The 19,632-nt window shown below is 32.2% G+C and overlaps 1 protein-coding gene across 1 annotated transcript; it reads left to right on the top strand.

The window, feature by feature from the left end:
- Nucleotides 1–11,380: 11,380 nt before the first annotated feature.
- Nucleotides 11,381–15,152, top strand: LOC146954450 (uncharacterized). The gene is made up of 3 exons (XM_085716388.1): nt 11,381–11,729; nt 12,540–15,009; nt 15,119–15,152. Coding segments are annotated over exons 1-2 (2,472 nt in total). The 5' UTR covers nt 11,381–11,727; the 3' UTR covers nt 15,119–15,152.
- Nucleotides 15,153–19,632: the final 4,480 nt, after the last annotated feature.

Raw genomic sequence — 19,632 nt, 5'->3', positions numbered from 1 at the left:
CAATGATTAGAATGATAAGTCACAAAGCAATTTAAATCATGATTCAATTGCCATATTGAAATTAAATTGCAATCAAACTTAGGAACAAATAAAACATTTTGTAAAGTAATGTCTTTGCTAAGATCAATAGTCCCCATCCTTTCTACTAGTACTGTACTCCCTGTAGGAATAGTGATATAGAAAGGTTTCTCAATATTGGTTACCCCTCTCATCAAGGATAAGAAAGGAGTCATGTGGTGCGATGCACCACTGTCCAAGACCCATTCTAGATCTTTGTAAGGCATGTTTTTACCAGATTCAAATAAATGTTGATTCATCACACGAGAACCATGGAATGCACGCCCCTGTACTGTTTCTTCAGTCGCATGTGTATGATGTCCACTAGACTGTCCTCCATCATCTTTGGAGTAGCGTTGTGTCCTTCGTGTGTCCCAGTTCTCTGGGTACCCTATAATCTTATAACATTTAGCTTTAATGTGACCAGTCTTGCCACAATGATCGCACTTTGGCTTTGGCCCATCTCTTTTCCTTTGTCTATTTTGATTAGAGACATGAAACGCGGATCCTCCAGATTCTACTTTGGTTGCAGCCATCCGTTCCTTCTCACTAATGATTCGGGCTTCTTCTCTAAGAACATGGTTGATAACACGTCGGAGAGAAGGCAAAGGTTCTGTATTCAGCACAACCGCCTTAACATGTTCAAATCGCTCATTGTTAAGGCCTCTGAGGAAGAGATGCACTTGTTGATCTCCTTCTCTTTGCATAATTTCTTTAGATGCACCACATGTGCATTCTGGAAGTGGTTGCAATTCTCCTAGTTCATCGAGAAGACTCTTGAATTTGGTGTAATATTCATTCACTGTCATGTTAGGTTCATGCTCCATCAGACATAGCATACGCCACAACTGATGGATTCTAGGAGCATTTGTTTGAGCGAAACGCTCCTCCAGATCTTCCCAAATATCTCTCGCAGTGGATGCATGAGAGATGCTGCCATGTAAAACCGGATCTACAGTATTAGTGATCCACGCCATGACCATTGAATCAGCCTTTTCCCAACTGTAGAAATCTGGGTTAGTTCTTGCAGGTTTCTTGATTGATCCATCAATGAAACCTAACTTGGTTTTTGCTCGTAATGTTGTCTTCATGGAACGTGCCCAATTGCGGTAGTTCTCGCCTTTGAGTGTCACAGCCACAAGTGGTGTTCCTGGATTATCCGAGGAACCAAGGTAATATGGTGATGTGTTTGTAATAGCGGAAGCTGATTTTGTATTGTTGGAGGTATTATTCTTCTCCACATTTTTCATATTGACACTTTCACTATCTGAATCAGAAACGTGCTCTGATGCCATATTGAAATGACAGAAACAGAGATAGAAAATGTTTCCATTTAATTGAATATATCTGTATATTTACAATGATTAGATAGCCATACAAAAGAGAGGTCATGACTCTAATTTAGGAAGTCATTTATATCTAATTGACTATACAATCAAACACAATAAATAAAAATAAATCAGAATAACTCTAATTCATAGACCAGCATTGACATAATCTGTCACAATGAATGGCAAATCTGACACAATAAAATACAGCTCATTATGAAATGATGGTTGATATAGAGCTTCTGCAATGAATCTTCTTAATGTTGAATTAAACGTGGTTCCTATCATACGAAATTACATTGAAAACGCTAATGAAGGCAGCAATTATCACAATTTTATATCGAGGGCACCATGATCTGTTGTAGAGAGACCATGTAATGTATCTTTTTTGGATTAAAAATGTAAATTGAAGTTAAGAACATAAGCAAACCAACATCGTATATTAAAATTATATGCGCATTGATGGAAGGCAGCAACCTCTATATGCCAAGTTTTCACCAGTAGGGAGCTAATCAAGCATCAATCTCTAAACCATAAGGGACTTGAATGTAGGAATGTCTTTTGACGATATGCATTTGGCCCATAGCACTTTGGAAAAATGTTGCTTCTTAAAAGCATACGCATATTTTAGAGCTAATTAAGTCACCTTTGGCACTATGTTTCCAAATCATCTTATTAGCCTGGATTTGTAAGGGGATGGTTACTTGTGAAACAAAAAATATTAGATTGGGGAAGATGTGCTACGAGTCTACCATGATGTTCCATTAATGGTTTAGAATATAATTATTGAGTTTTGGAGGAAGTTGTTGAAGTAACTTGTTTGTTAAATTAAAAATTGAGTAAACATCCATTTTGGTCCTCGACAAAACGTGCAGGACCCAAATTAGTCCTCGACAAAAAAGAATACCTAATTTAATCCCTTACAAAATAAACCAAGACAAATTAATTCTTGAACCAATTTCCATCATTGAACTGGCGACGTGTACACTTAGTTTATCTATGTGGCACTGTGAATTAAATGTCAAGGTAGAATTAAAAAGAAATTTGGGCTTTGGCCCTCTTTTGTACCAAAAAAAAAAAGAATTAAAATGAAATAATGGGACAAATTAATCCATCAATAAAAAGAAAAGAAAAGGAAGGGAAAAAAAATCCAGAGAATAGAAACATTCTTGAAAAACGTAGAATGAGTTGAGACTTAAGAGTTGAAAATCCTTAGCGCACAACAGCCTTCACCTTCCATTTTCAATTTTCATGTTTCACTGGAGAAGACGTGACATTCAATAAGACAATTGGACTGCCACATATACCTAATAAGCCTAGTCACGATTCAAAAATTGGAGAAAAAACAGGCTGGGGAAAATATTGATAGAAGGACTCAATAATCTCGGTTTAATTTTGGAAGGGACTAAATTGGGTCTTCTTTTTTGTCGAGGACTAATTTGAACCATGCATGTTTTGCGAGGGACCAAAATGAGTCTTTACTCTTTTATTAAAATCTCCTTGTCGTCACAAGAAAGTGAACGAGAACTCCATGATTGGCATTTTTATTTTCAGATTTTATCCGTTAAGTAAGAGAAAATAGCCTTCTTACTATGGTCCACCATGGAGGGGACTTCTAAGTACTTACGCATTAGTACTTTAGAAAAGTGGAGTGAAAAGTTTTATAATTATTTTATTGTTATTCAATAAAAATTTGTTCCAATAACTTTAATTTAATTTGTAGTAACATTGCATACTACTATATATTAGGGTTACAGTTCAAACACCAAACAACTCACTTACTTCTGGTCTCTAGAATTGAATTCTTAAACGAAATTAATGGAGAGAACCATTAATTGATTTTTTATTTGAAAATATGGAGGAAGATAAAAGATGAATCACCTTTTTCAAGAGAGAAAACAAATTGTATCGCTTAGAATGGCCAATTAATTTTAGTAAAAAAAGAGTGCAAAGTTAATGCGCGGTTAATGAACAATTAATGAATAAATGATGAACAATTAATTTTAGTCAAAAGTCAAATTACACAATTTGTCCTTTAAAATTTGTCCTTTAAAATAATAGTACTCCCTCCGTCTCACAATATTAGTCGTTTAAGGTTTGTGCACAATTATTAAGGAAATGATTAATTGTGTTGATTTCAATGTCAAAATTAGTAGTATTTACTAAATCACCCTTATTAACTGTAGTTAGTGGAGTAGTTAAGTTGAATGAAATTCAATAAATAAGGGTATAATAGTGGAAAAAAATAATTAATGCTGCATTGGTATTGTAAAGTGACAATTATTTTGAGAGAGAAAAAATGCTTAAGAGACAATAATTGTGAGACGGAGGGAGTATTAGGTAAAACTTTTGTCCTTTATTTTTATTGTCATTTTATAACATAAAAGAATCAGGACAAAAAAAATAATATAAAATGATAAAAGTGTTACTTGAAATTAAGTTAAGGGACGAATTGTGTATTTTTGTCAAAAATTAATGCGCAATTGATGAATGAATTTAAATGCATTTACTCTATATAAACAGGGCATTATACAGGTCGAAAGTACCCAAAAGAAACAAAAAAAACTAACACAAGTGACTCAATGGCTTCTCTGAAATTTATCCTTGCAGCCATGCTCATTGCTATTTTCTTTCTTGGTATGTTACATATTAATAAGCAAAAATATTCTTTACTTCAAGATTTTCAATACTATTTTTATATCAGATATGTTGATTTATTATATTGTGAAATACCAATAAAATGCAGGTGTGAGGAGCAAACAATTCTGCCCAGGAACGTGCAAAAACTTTCCTAATTGTAATACCTACTGCAAGAAAATAGGCTATCAGATAGGAATGTGCATTCCACCTGAGAATCACTTCTGCTGTTGTGCCAAAGTCGATGGACTCAACTATCATAACTAAGTGATTTCTAGGGGAAGCTTAATTTGTTATGTTTTCGCTTTTTGGCTCAATATATTATTAACTATGAGCTTAATTTCTCAATAATTTCTTTATAAGTTTAGTTTTGGGACGTGTTTGTCTATTTTTTTTTTTGAAAGGCCAAACAAATATAATTCATTAAAATGGCACAAGAGATGCTAGAAGGAGATAATACATGAGAATTTATACAAATCCCACCAAAACTATTACACACCCAATACATGTGAAAACTGAAATCACTAGCAACAAATCCTCTATCCGGTGATTCCCAAGTGTTCTCAAACGCTGGGAGCCCTTTCCATTGGATAAGAATCTCAACCTTCCCTTGTTCATTCCTTCTAATGTCCATATAGGCATTGTTGTAAAAAATCCCGACTTAAATCCTAAAATCCAAGATTTTGTGACTTTTTTCACCTTCAACAACTCAAATCCATAGTAGAATTCTAAAATGGGCAAAATCCATTGATTTTGATTGCGATTTTACAATTTCTTACAATTTCCTATGTTGATTCTACAAAAGTCCTTGAGTAAAATCCTTCGATTTTGATTGCGATTCCACTAGTCCCAATTTTTCTATTTTCTTTCGTTCTGAAGTAAAGTTCCGATTTTGATAACCTTGCATATAGCTTCTTTATGCTCATCCTCCGGTTGCCAAGCTTTATTTAAAACTGCGAGAAATGGCTGAAAATGATTTCGTCTGCCATATACCAAATTACGCAACCCATAGATTGTGAGGGCTTTTATCCAACAACATTTCCAAGAAACTCTTGTCATAAAAACATTGAATTTCCTTAGATCTCATGGTATTACCCTAACTGATGAATTTAATACCACCGTTTTCACGTTGGTTAAATGAAAAGGACCCTCCAAGCAACAAACAAACATCAAGAATGCTGCTAAAATTGTCACTGATGTTGAATAAACCCAACTAGAATATGTGCACATCATTGGCTTGTTCTCAACTTCTCTCTGACAATTCATTTAATCCAAATAAATAAAAAATTATTGTAGTTCCAAAAACCATAATATCCTAGTTGACATAATCCTTTTCTATCTCAAGAAATTGTAGAAGTGGATCTACAATAGCATTGACCAAGTGAAAGTTTCCTTTCGTTGCGCACCAACATAATTTAGAACCTTTATTCATTTTCAATTCCAATGCACTAGAGCCCAAGTATTGCAGCTTAACAATCTTATCTTTCATCTTTCATAAGGAAGGGGTTATTTATAAATGATACCTCAATTGAAGACATAAATGGAAGTTTGATGGTGGGAGAAAAAATGATGACGAACATTGACACCTCATTGCTATATTCTGGGGTTGATGTGGTTGTCATGATTGACACTCTAATTGTAACCAAAGAAGTCATAATAATTGAATGGAGAATGCTAATGAATGCCCATGGGACATTGGTTAAAGTATTAAAATAAGTAACTTTACAACAAAAATTTGTGTAATTATGGACAAGACAAAAGTAAAAACTTGTATTTCCAAGACAAAATTCCTACTAATGGATTCCTTAACCATTACTCTTAGGACACTAGTTAGCAAAACCCTAATTAAAAAGGTTTCACCTTTATTGGCAACAAGGTATCTCCAAGATTTTAGTGAGCAACACACATAAACCCAGTATGAAAATCACGTTGAAACTTTTACCCAAAAATGTCCACAATTGGGATTGATATATTAATGGTTAATAGGCTTTTACCCCTTGTAATATAGACGACTTTTGGTTTTGTCCCCTGTAAAAAAAAAAAATTTAGATTCCGTCATCGTAAAATGAAGATTCTTCAGTTTGCCCCATGACCCCAATGAGTCAGCAGAATCTCTTATGTGGCACGCTGCGTCACCTTTTTCTGATGACGTGCGCGCCGACTGTATAATTATTTTTATTTTTTATTGGGGTACACGTGGCATTTTTGATTTTTTTTAAAAAAATTAAAAAAAATTCTGGAAAAATGAAAAATAATAAAAAAATTGAAAAAAAAATCTGAAAATATTTAAAAATTCTGGAATATTGAAAAATTAATAAAAAAGAAAAAAATTTAAAAATTTTGGGAAAATTAATAAAAATAAAAAAAATCTGAAAAAATACGGAAAAAATTAATAAAAATAAAAAATGATAAAAAAAAATAATCTAATAAAATGAAAAATAATAAAAAAAAATAAAAATGATTAAAAAATTCTGAAAAAATAAAATTTAGAAATTTTCTGAAAAAAATTAAAATTCTGGAAAAATGAAATTTTTGAAATTTTAATAAAAATTTTGGAAAAATTCTAATTAATATTTTAAGGAAAAAATTCTGGAAAATATTTAAAAAAATTTGAAATTTTCGAAAAAAATTAAAAAGATTAATCATTTTTAAAAAAATGAAATTTTTGAAATTTTCATTAGTATTTTTCGAAATTTCAAAATTTTCATTAGTATATATGTCGAGCTTAGGTTTTTTCAATGTATTTTTTACCTCATTCTCGGTTTATAAATACACAAAAGTTCCCGGTTTATAAATACGGAAAAATTCCCCGAAAAAATACTAATGAAAATTTTGAAATTTTGAAAAATAGACAAAAAAGCTCGGTTTATAAATACACATATTTTTTCCCTTATTCTCGGTTTATAAATACATAAAAATTCCCGGAAATTTTTTTGGAAATAAATACACTGAAAAAACCTAAGCTCGACATATATACTAACGAAAATTTTGAAATTTTGAGAAATACTAATGAAAATTTCAAAAATTTCATTTTTTTAAAAATGATTAATCTTTTTTATTTTTTTCAAAAATTTTGAAATTTTTTTAAATATTTTCCAGAATTTTTTGATTAGTATATATGTCGAGCTTAGGTTTTTTCATTAAAATTTTAATTGGAATTTTTCCAGAATTTTAATTTTTTTCAGAAAATTTCGAAATTTTATTTTTTCAGAATTTTTTAATCTTTTTTATTTTTTTCAGAACTTTTCATTATTTTTCATTTTATTAGATTATTTTATTTTTATTAATTTTTCCATAATTTTTAAATTTTTTCCGTATTTTTTCAGATTTTTTTTATTTTTTTTAATTTTTCCAGAATTATTAAATTTTTTCTGTATTTTTTCATTTTTATTAATTTTTCAATTTTCCAGAATTTTTTAATATTTTTTTTCAATTTTTTATTAATTTTCATATTTTCAGAATTTTTTTATTAATTTTCAGATTTTTTTTTCGATTTTTTTATTATTTTTCATTTTTCTAGAATTTTTTAATATATTTTTTAAAAAAAATAAAAATGCCACGTGTACCCCAATACAAAAATAAAAAATAAAAATAATTATACAGTCAGCGCGACACGTCATCAGAAAAAGGTGATGCAGCGAGCCACGTAGGAGATTCTGCTGACTCATTGGGGTCAGGGGGCAAACGTGAAGAATCTTCATTTTACGAGGATGAAATCTAAATTTTTTTTTTACAGGGGACAAAACCAAAAGTCGCATATATTACAAGGGGTTAAAGCCTATTAACCCATATATTAATTAATATTACTACATCCCATGTTGTAAATCACTTTCTCAAGGAACTAATATTTGCAGTATGGCCCATTAGGTTAAGAGATGTAACAAACTCGTAAGTTACCAATTTACCCTTACTTTCTCTAGATCTGGCGGTTTTGGTGGCAGTTCACGCAATGGCAGTCTAATCGCAGGTTGACCACAATCTGGTGGCTCTGGCTGCTGTGTCGAAACGTTTTAACTTGGTGTTCTTTGTACCTCTCCAACAGCAATGAACAAATTCCCTTCCAGTACTTTCGATTCCGATGATGGCAAGTGCTTTATCTGAATCTTTAAGGACCTAGACCCAATCTTTCTTCTCAAACTTTGTACTATGTGATTCGAGTAAATTGATGTCTTGCGGCTTCGTCAGAGGTGTTGCCTTAAAAATACCACCTGTTTTTGTCTTTAAAACCTTTGTGCTATTTCAGAATGAAACTCTAATTTGTTGAAATTAGCTCTGTCATACCCCAATTTTTGACGACACTCTACATTCATACGTTGTTTGACCCTGAATAGTCATTGACTTTTCAAAGGAAATTTCTGCTATAAAATACCTCATTTTTGTTCCGATATCGGACCCTCTTATCTCTTTTATTTTATTTTTATTGTTACTAGTTTTTATTTTTATTTTATTTTTATCTTTAGTTTTTTTATTATTTCCATCTTTTATTTTATTTTATGTCCACTTTTCTTTTTACGTTATTTTCTTTTTTATTTTAATTACTCAAGCATCCAATAGGTCTAAAAATAATTTGTCCGTGGTCCAAAAGAATTTTCTTTCTCAGCCGCGCCAACATTCACGGCCAAGATTTCTCATGTCAACTTTCACATTCCAAAACTATCAATCTCATTCAATTCCCCATCAAAAACCATTAAACCACTTTTCCATTCTCATCAACCTCCTCACCTATAAATAGAGTCCTCATTCCACACTTCAAAACACACAAAAAGTTCTCTTGAGTTGTCAAAGAACTTTCCTCTATTCTTTTCTTCTCCCTCTTTTTCTATCCCTTCGGAATTTTGTCCCTTCGGTAATTTTGTTCGGTTGTCCCTTTTTTTTATTTTCTTGCATTTTATTTCTTTTTAGCTTTTTTTGCATTTCATTTTATTTCTATTTATTATTATCATTTAGCATTTTAATTATCGTCATTTATTTTCCAGCAATTAGAATGTATCTAGGTTCAATGTAAACAATATAAATGAGAAAAATGTGTGTGTGTGTGTGTGTGTGTGTGTGTGTGTGTGTGTGTGTGTGTCCTTTTATTTCTTTTACTGCTTTATATATCGAAAAATGCAAAATAAATCAGATTAGGTTAGGAGATTTTGTGGTGATCCAACGTCACTACAAAATTCTCACGCTTTTATTTTATTGCTACGTTGGTTTATTTTTTTAGTTTTTAACTATTATTCCAAAACAACAAAAACATTTAAATAACAAAAATCACAAAAAATCATTTTCATAATAAACCTTGATTTTCAATCAAGGGATCGTTCTTTTTATTTTCTTTCTTAATCAAATTTCAAATCAATTTTAATTCTACTTTGAGTCCTTTTTCTTTCAATATAAAAAATACAAACCAATTCTTATTTGCCACTTGGCTTTTATTTTAAAACCTTTCCAAAAACTAATAAAAAACATACAAGAAATCAAACGTCAATTTCTACCCCGAACTACGAGGTTTTGATCCCTCACGGGTACGTAGGCAAAGGACATTCGTCCTTCCAAATCATAAAAAATGTAAATAAAAATGTTCTTTTTCTTTTAATCACCATTTAATTCCATTTTCAAAAGCAAGCAAGTTATAGCCAAAAATTAAATGAAATCAAGAGGTTATCGTAGAGTACTACGAATATTTAGGGTGCTAACACCTTCCCTAAATATAACTAACCCCCGAACCCTAATCTTTTAAAAATGGTATTTGAAATTTTTTCCTTTTCTTTAAAAAATAAAAAGTTCAGTCGTGAAATAAAAATAGTGAGTCTATGCTAATTAAATAGATTGACCTCCGAAAAATGACGCGACAAGCTCATTCTTTGAAGCTGATTGTTTCCTCTATCGCTTTACACTCCTTCTTCCTCCGTAAAATCTGAGATTGTGATCATCACTTTGATAACGTTGCCTTGGTCGCGATTACCTCGATACCCATTATTGCTTCCTTACTCATTATCATAATTCTGATCTCTCCGGCCACTTGGCCATCCGTGACTCCTGTAACGACGCGGTATTTTCTCTTGCATATGAATCTGCTCCACTCTGACTTGAGGTCGTGCTTGTTGGTCCAACACTAACTGACGGTTCTGTTCCTCCGTCGCTTCAATATCCCTCGTTTTGTGTTGCATATATATAACATCTATTCTTATTTCCATTGTCTTTGTGTAATTACCATCTACTATTGTGATCTTAACCGAGGCTCTGATACCAAATTGGTAGGATTCGATTTAGTAAATGAAATATTAAAATTATGAAGAAAATGGAAGATATTATTGCTGAATAATCTGATTAGAGTTCAAATGGGATCTAACTGTTAAAGTGGATGAACAATGGAAATTGTAAGACCATCTACAATGGGGAGTCCTTCCCTTATTAAGCACCATTGTAAATAAGCACCCCCTTTGTGACACCAATGAATATGGTGCTTATGAAGGTGGGTGCTTGTATAGGCACCCTCTCTCTCCTATTACTCATTGCCCCCACATGTATAATTAATTCTATTTTTTATATATTTAATTATTGTATTATTTTGATATTAAAAAATAATTATATAATAGTTGTAAATAATAGTTGAATTTGATTCCCTAAAAAAAAATAGTTGAATTTGAATTTGCTTGTAGCATAGCCGTTGGAAATTTTAGTTGACATTTCTTGTATTCAATTACTCCTTAAAAAAAAACCTGTACTTAATTACTTTATTTTTTTCGTTCTTTGAATTTGTTTGTTTTTTTAATAATTTATAATTAAATTATTTCAATATTTTAAAATTATATAATTATGAATGAGTATAAAAATTGTTGTTAAAATGTAATGATATAGAGTTATTGCTGGGACCCAATTAATAATTATTTTGAGGTGCTGGGTTGGAGAGATTGGGCGCTTATTACGTACTCCCTCCGTTTCAAAATGAGTGTCGCTTTATCCAAAAAAAATTGTTTCAAAATGAGTGTCGCTTTCAGTTTCCAATGCAAGAATAACTTTTTCTTTTCAATTGTACCCTCCAATTAATACTCTGCACATTACTTCCAAAGTATTACTTTTAAAACTAACCAATAGTTAATAAGGATAATTTGGTAAAATAACAATTCTCTTTCTTTTAATCATTGCATTTCTTAATATATGTGCAAACACCTAAAACGACATTCATTTTGAAACGGAGGGAGTATTAATTATAAAACGAATGACGTGCACAGTCGGGACCCATTTAAGCATCCAAATAGGGTGCTGCATTGTGAATGGTCTAAGTGCACAAAAATAAAGGTAGCCTAGGTAATTCAAGACACCTAGAATCTTCGAGTGTAGAGTCTAAGTTGGCATGGGAATGGTCGACTGAATCAGTGGCGGAGCTACACCAGGACTGGGGTAGGCCATGGCCTACCCATTTATTCTGTGAAAATACCATAATACCCCTGAGGTAATTTTAATATTACTACATATGCCACTAGTCAACTACCACTCTCTCCAAAGCCAAAACGTGAAACTCTCACTACCATATTCTGTGAAACTGCTTTCTCATAACACACAACATCAGTGATTCAGTGCATCACCCACCACCACCTTCATCAACCGCCACCGGTAATCCCACCACCGACAGCCACCGCCACTGACATCTACTCTCTCTGCATCAATCTCCAGAATCAAAGTTTCATTGGTCTCAATCTCTCTACAAACCCTAAAAATGTAAGTGTATCTCTGAATTTGATTCTTTATCTATTAGTAATGATAGTGCTTCAATTTCTTTTTGTTTGTTAATGAATTTGATTTTTGATTTGGTTTTCAATTTCAATTTTTACATGACCCTAATCAAAACAAAAGGGGATTTTTTATTTTTTATTTTTGTAAAGAGTTCGGATGAAAAAATTGTAACTGTTATGGACAGGTACATGTTCTCAATTCTGATTTCTATTTCAACCAATTTTAGAGCAAAGTATAACAAAGAAAAAAAAATAAAGGCAGACAAATTGTAAAAAGAACCAAGTCAGGGTTGATGGTTACACGGGTCAATTTTAATTCATGAGGAATCTATTGAAATATAACACCCTCAAGATTGAGTCATACATCCCAGTATTTTCAGAAAAATGAAACAGTTCACACACCCTCAAGATTTTTTAAATTACAATGCAATACCTAAGGATAATTGGTTTGAAAAACAGCAGAAGATGTTTCATTTGATTTACAATTAAAATTAGTAAGCACAGAGGACAGAGTTACAATTAAAATCAGTAAGCAGCTGCAGATTCAATTAACTCTGTCCTGCAGATTCCTTAGCTTCCTTATGCAACAGATTCTGCAGCTATTTCTTAGTTATATAAACACTGCAGCTGCAGAAATTTTGTTGTAGTAAACTATTTCACACCTGATTTGAAAGTAGCAAAGAGTAACTTATTTGTTACCTATATGAATTAATCATCTTATTTGTTATTAACCGTTTGTTGTGCAAATCTTTCTCACTGGCCAATGCTAATGAAAATATACTTATATGTTGTGCAGGAAGAAGAAGATGAAGAATCAACAAATCCATTCATTTTACAAAAGGAAGGCCGATGATATTGTAAGAGATGAAGAAGTTATAATTTCTTCATCTGAACCTGAACAAGTTTGTGAGAATCGAAGAATTGAAGAAGATGAGCCTCGTCCTTCAAAGGTTAATAGAGTTAACCCGGAAGACATTGAGAATTCTTTAGAACGTGATCCTGGAAAGCGTATTCCAATTTGGCAATATCCACCGAATCAAAAGGATGCAATACGAAGAGCGTATCTAAAATGGGGTCCTTATCAAATGAAATTAGAAAACTTTCCCTTGTCCGGTGAGCATAAACATCCAAGGCGGTTTCAAGACACTTGGTTCAGCTTGTTTCCTTCATGGCTAGAATATTCACCATCGGAAGATGCTGCATATTGCTTACAATGTTATCTCTTTAGCAAAAAACCAAGCGGACGTTACGGATCACAAGTATTCATTTCTACGGGTTTTAAAGCTTGGAAGAATGTTAGGAATGGAAAACAATGTTCCTTTCTTAAACACATAGGGAAGGATCCTTGCTCACCACATAACAATGCAATGAAAGATTGTCAAGACTTTTTGAATCAAGATATGCATCTTAGGAATGTTATTGAAGTGCAAAGTTCGAGCCAAATTCTGAATAATAGACTATGTTTGAAGGCTTCAATTGACACTGTTCGTTGGTTAACACTTCAAGCTTGTGCTTTTAGGGGTCACTATGAAGGAAGTGAATCAAGAAATCAAGGTAATTTTCTTGAACTATTAAAACTTTTAGCATCTTACAATGATGAAGTTGCAAAAGTTGTGTTGAAAAATGCTCCCGAAAATTGCAAGTATACTTCACATCAAATTCAAAAAGAGCTCTTGCAAATTCTTTCTAGTAGGGTGAGAAAACATATTCGTGAAGAAATTGGTGATTCTAAATTTTGCATTGTTGTTGATGAAGCTCGTGATGAGTCAAAAAAGGAACAAATGGCTCTTGTGTTAAGATTTGTTGATAAAGCTGGTTTGATACAAGAGAGATTTTTTGATGTGGCACGTGTTAATGACACTTCTTCGTTAACTCTTAAGGAAGCAGTGTGTGGTATACTTTCTCGACATAACCTTGATGTTTCTAATATTCGTGGCCAAGGGTATGACGGTGCTAGCAATATGAGAGGAGAATGGAATGGTTTACAAGCACTTTTTATGAAAGATTGTCCTTATGCCTACTATGTCCATTGTTTTGCTCATCGATTGCAACTTGCCTTAGTTACTGCATCAAGAGAAGTTACATCAATTCATCAATTCTTTGAGAAGCTGGCTTTTGTTGTCAATGTTGTTGGTTCTTCTACTAAACGCCATGATGAGCTACAAGCTGCCCAATCAAAAGAAATTGAAAATTTGTTAGAGAATGGGGAGATTGTAACTGGTAAAGGTAAAAATCAAGTTGGTACCGTGAAAAGAGCCGGAGATACTCGTTGGAGTTCACATTTCAACTCTATTTGTAGCTTGATAAGTATGTATGAAGCAACTTGTGTAGTTTTGAAAAAAATTGCAAAAGAAGCAAAAAAATTTGCACAACGTGCGGATGCTGATAGTTCTTACAATTACTTGAAGTCTTTTGATTTTATTTTTATCTTGCACTTGATGAAAGAAATTATGGGGATAACTGATGTGCTTTGTCAAGCCTTGCAAAAACAATCTCAGGATGTTGTTAATGCTATGCTTTTGGTTTGTTCAACAAAAGCTCTTATTCAAGAATTGAGAGAAAATGGTTGGGATAAGTTGTTTGCTAGTGTGGTATCTTTTTGTGAAAAACATGATATTGAGATTCCCGACCTCAATGATTGTCATTCAGCTTCAAGATTTGGGCGCTCTCGCCTTGAAGAGAATCAGGTCACAATAGAGCATTATTTTAGAGTTGAAATTTTTTTTACTACCATTGACAAACAATTACAAGAGTTGAATAGCAGGTTTAGTGAGCAAGCAATGGATTTGTTGACTCTAAGTTGTGCTTTGTCTCCTGAGGATAATTACAAATCTTTTAACATTGATACTATAAGTACTCTTGTTGAAAAGTATTATCCCATGGATTTCAGTGATCAAGAGAAGACTAATTTGCAATTTCAACTTCGACAATTCCTTTTTCATGCTCACCGATTGCCAAGTTTGACGAATTTATCAACTATTCAAGAATTATGCTCATGTTTGGTTGCAACTGGACAAGCCAAAAATTACTTATTGATTGATAGATTGTTGCGCCTTGTTATGACTCTTCCGGTTTCTACCGCCACAACTGAAAGATCTTTTTCAGCAATGAAAATTATCAAGTCTAAGTTGAGAAACAAGATGGGACATGGGTATCTAGCAGATAGCATGACAGTTTATATTGAAAGGGAGATTAGCGCATGTATTAGTTCTGAATCAATTATTGATGATTTCAAGGCACTCGGAAAGCGTAAAGTGCATCTTTAGGTATGTAATCAACGACTTTATTATATTATGTAGTTTAAATTTTGAATGATCGATTTTTGGTTTATTACGACTTAAATGTGTTGTGTTTAATATGATTTATATATTTTAGTTTATTTTGATGGCGAGATGGCGGCCACCCCAAACTTTTTTGTCTGGCTCCGCCACTGGACTGAATGTCTTCAACTTTGACTCTTTTGCTTCAAACGATTCACAACGAGGAGGGAATTTGTTCCTCAGATGTGGCTATCCTAACTTCTCTACAAAGGTGTGTTAGGTACAATTGTTTTTTAGTCTTTTCGGTTACACTAAAAAATGCATAAAAATAAGATAATTATATCCAAACGATGTGGACTATAGTGTTAATTGTTAAGCCTCTGCAAGCAAGGCAAATTTTGTAGGCATTATCAATGCGGCTTCCCTGTTGAGGGGATTGTGGAGCCCAACGTTTGGTTGTCTGCCTCCTCATTCACGACATGATATGTTGACACAGTCCATGGTTCACACTTCCACTACAATTGTGCTTTGTTTATCATTCCTATTTGCAGTTAGTGGCACTACAAACATATATTGTGGGTTTTGTGCGTCATTGTCCAATTTCACTTTGTTTTTGACTCAGTGTGAAGCCTTTACGACCTACATACTCAGATAGAAAGTTAAAATATATTGATCACATGTATATTAAAAATGAAAAACTAATCTTACTTCTTTAAATATAAAACAAGAACATGTCACACAACCTTTAAAAAAATAAAAATAAAAAGAATATTTGACACAAAAAATTGGTTGGTCCAATTGCTAAGGAATTTGGGCCCCTTAAACAAATTGTCAGAGGATGAATATTTTTACGTATGAATATTTCATATCTATAACATGTTAAATTCTTAAAAAAAAAAAACATGGTACCTCAAATTACGTATGAATAATTCTTATCTATGAATATTTCGTATCTATAACATGGTAACCTCAAATAAAACAAGAATATGTTAGAACCTACATTGTCTATCTTTTATTTCAGTCACGGAAAAAAATAGCATTTTATGTTGAGTAAATTACATTCACCTCCCTTCAAAGATGTTTGAATTAAACTTCCCTCCCCTCTGATGTTATAATATACACTCCCCTCCCCTCTTATTCAAAATATTTTAGAAAACATTTCACTCCTCTCCCCTAAGAGAAGCTTGAATTACATTCCCCTCTCTTATGTTAAAATCCACACTTAACTCCCTCAATAAATTTTTGGGAAAATTACACTGACCTCCCTTAAAGTCTTCTCAAATGACACAAACCTCCCCTCTAATTTTATAATAGATGCTTACCTCCCTTAAAATCTTTTAAATGGATAAGCACCTCCCTTCTCAACATAACACCGTTAACTATTCTGTTAAATGTAAACCTTTTTTTTTAAGAAGCTGATGAAGATAATCTTCATCCAGTAAACAAATGTTTCTGCCATTTTTTTTAATCTTTTCTTTTAGATTTGTTTTTCATATCCTTATTTCAAATCTCAACTATCATAGTTCACATCTTCCATTGAAGAATAATGTTCCCCTCGCAAGGTGTTTATTATTCTGTTTGACGCAATGAGTCAAAGCAAATCATTAGAGGCCATTCTACAAAAAAAATAAGAGAAATGAATCAAAGCAAATCATTAGAGGCCATTCTACAAAAAAAAAAAATAAGAGAAATGAAATCATCATAGGCCATGGATGACGGTTGTGTACTTTGGCTGCCGATTGAAGATACAATACAATATGAATTCATATGTTGTTGAATTTATCCAATCGAATTTATAAAAACACACATGGACATCATATCCCAAAAATTGGGGATTAAAATATCCACAAATAGATGATGTAGGAGAATCATGAAACGAGGACGGAATTTATCCAATCAACATGAACAAAAAGAAAGACCTATGATTTATCTCTTTTGTATTGCTTCCATGGATGAAGGAAATATTTGGGCATTGGTTGCACAAAAGTTCAATTCATAATGAGAAGCAACATTAGTTTTTTAGTTAAGATAACTTGACCGAATTTAAACGGTGTGAAGGAGGAGGGGAGGTTTGTGTTAAATAATAAAATAGAGGGGGTGTCATTGTCATTTAAAGAGACCTGAGGGGAGGTTAGTGTAATTTTTCCTAAATTTTTTTATTTCTAATAATCTAACAAAAAAATAATAATCTAACACACTTAAAAAAAAATAGTATTGCGGGTCAATTTTAATATAATCGAAACTTGAATACATATTTTTTTTCACTATTTTTTATTCATAATTTCATTAACATATAGTTTTAAGGGATCTTCTACGGTACACCTCATAAATTAGGGTGTACCGGCACTCTTGCTTCATAAATTGATAAATTAACAATCATTTTAGGAAGTAAAGAGCTATTTGTCAATGTTTATGTTTTAGAAAACATCATTTCGTAAGAAAAAAACATAATTTCATTGTTTATAAGAATCATATTAAATTTTTAACATTTTCTCATAAAAAATAATCAATATTCTTCATTATGAGTAATAAAAATTAAAAAAATTAAATTTTATTTCGTCGACGCTTTTAGTAAATAAGATTTCATTTTTATAATTATCAATGATAGAAAAAAATTCTTTTTCTTAAAAAAAAAAAAACAACTCATTTATTTATTAATTTAATGATTTGTATGCGTTAAATAACATAGCTTATGAGGAAACAAGGGAGTAGTGAATATGGCGAGGTTTATTTGGCTACGCACTTTATCAATATTTTTTTAACGTTCTTTGTATGCGTTAAATAACATATATGGACTTGTTGTTTCAGGTATTGATGTGCAAACTCAAGAGAAAGTAGCTGTTAAGGTGGTGAGTGAAGTTATGGATTCCATATTTTGCTATTGTTTTTTTATATTACCTCTAATTCGATCTCATATAGATGAGTGTTTCCCCGTATGTTTTTGTTAGTGGAAAATGTTACTGTTATTTTTGGTAGCGAAGAGATTGAATCCATTATTTACTTACCACTCCAATCACCGTTTATTGCGAAGAATAGGGTTTGGGGTAGGGTACTATAGTACAATCCCCATCGTGCAAATCCATGTGACAGTTGCCATTTTCTGAAAAATTAAACCAAATACTTGTTTTTTATAGTATCTTAAGCTTCGCAAGTTCTGGTTTTTCGTTTTATAATTGTTACTTGTTGTTTTCAGTAGACTCTTTTTTTTTTTCCTTCCATATCACTTAATAAATGTGCCAACCATTTTCTCTGCATTTTCATTGGCTTCTCATGAACCTGTGGTTGCAAAGTATCCTCGAATCCTCCATGAGTCCAGCATATTTATGCTTCTTGAAGGAGGACATAAGTTTTCCTTTTTCCAAGATTTGCATCTGTTTACTTTCATAGAATAAACTTAATAGTTTGAGTTCATCTACTTCATTGCTGTTAAATAGCGGCGCTATAGCGTCGTACTGTAGAAGAATTTGAACAAATCACTATTGGTATCTCTATTGGTCCACGTTAGCATTGTTGTGCGGGGAAATTCCAATAAACCGCTGTTTTTTATAAATTTAAATTGACAAAATTAATCTGATTAATTTATTAAATTTGAATTGGGATTGCAATCAATTTTATGTTGGATTTTGAAAAGCAAAAAAAATGGCTCTCTAATGTTTCTACTTTATTTTTAATCAATTTTTCTTTGAGATTATGTTATGAATATATGAATCGAAGTTGTTATGATCATGTGCTTGCTTAGGTTTCCGTTAGGTCTGATCTTTAAGATTTATTTGAAACTTCAAGAAATATCGTTGCTGTGGTAAAAATTACAATAAACGGAGACACTCTGAATTAACTTTGGTGACCACTTGTGGTGGTTCTAAATCATTGTTGATAGATAGGTACATTGTCATTGGGTGCAGCTTGTTTTTTGATGTTGTGTAGGCATGGTCTGATTGTGCTTTTAAGTGGTGTTGTGCCTTATCATTGTCTAGTGGTTCCTTTTTGGTCTTTGTTCTGTCTTGATACTGGTTTATCTCTATTTTTGTGTTTGTAGAGTGTATAGGAATGGTTTGCTTATGTCCATGACGAATGATTGTCTATTAACCAATATTTGGGAAACCCCAATACTCCAAATTTGCCAAAATATCAGCATCCAGAACGTATCCGACACCGATACATGTCATATACGTCCCAATACTTACCAGGGAATTATCCAACAATACGTGAAAGCTGGAACTTTTCATTTTGTTTTTCAGCTTTCTTTCATAATATACCTGTTTGTTTTCGTTAATTGGGAAGTATAACTCCTTCTCATTTTCGTCTTCGTTCTCTCATCTTTTACAAGCAAATGATTGATTTGATCCAATAGGTGAGAAATTAAGATGAAATGCAAACAATTACCAAATACAAATGTGCCTATATTATTGAGTTTGATGATCTGAATGATTTCGGTTAGTGCTTAAGTTGGATGTATCCGTATTGCTTGTTGTGTATTTGTATTGCTTTATCTATCATGTTTCTAATTTCTTTGCATGGTCTGTTGAATTTTTTGACAAGTTTCTGCTTAAAATAGTTGTGATTCATAGAGAGTTATCTTTCGTTTCATCTTTGTAGCACATGACCAATGGATGTGCTATGTTGTTAATG

Source organism: Medicago sativa, chromosome 1 (genome assembly GCF_051527215.1).
Source record: "Medicago sativa cultivar Bolivia chromosome 1, Bolivia_mono, whole genome shotgun sequence".
NCBI lineage: Eukaryota > Viridiplantae > Streptophyta > Magnoliopsida > Fabales > Fabaceae > Medicago > Medicago sativa.
Note: the sequence above shows the minus strand (reverse complement) of the source record. Positions and strands in the feature narration are given on the sequence as shown.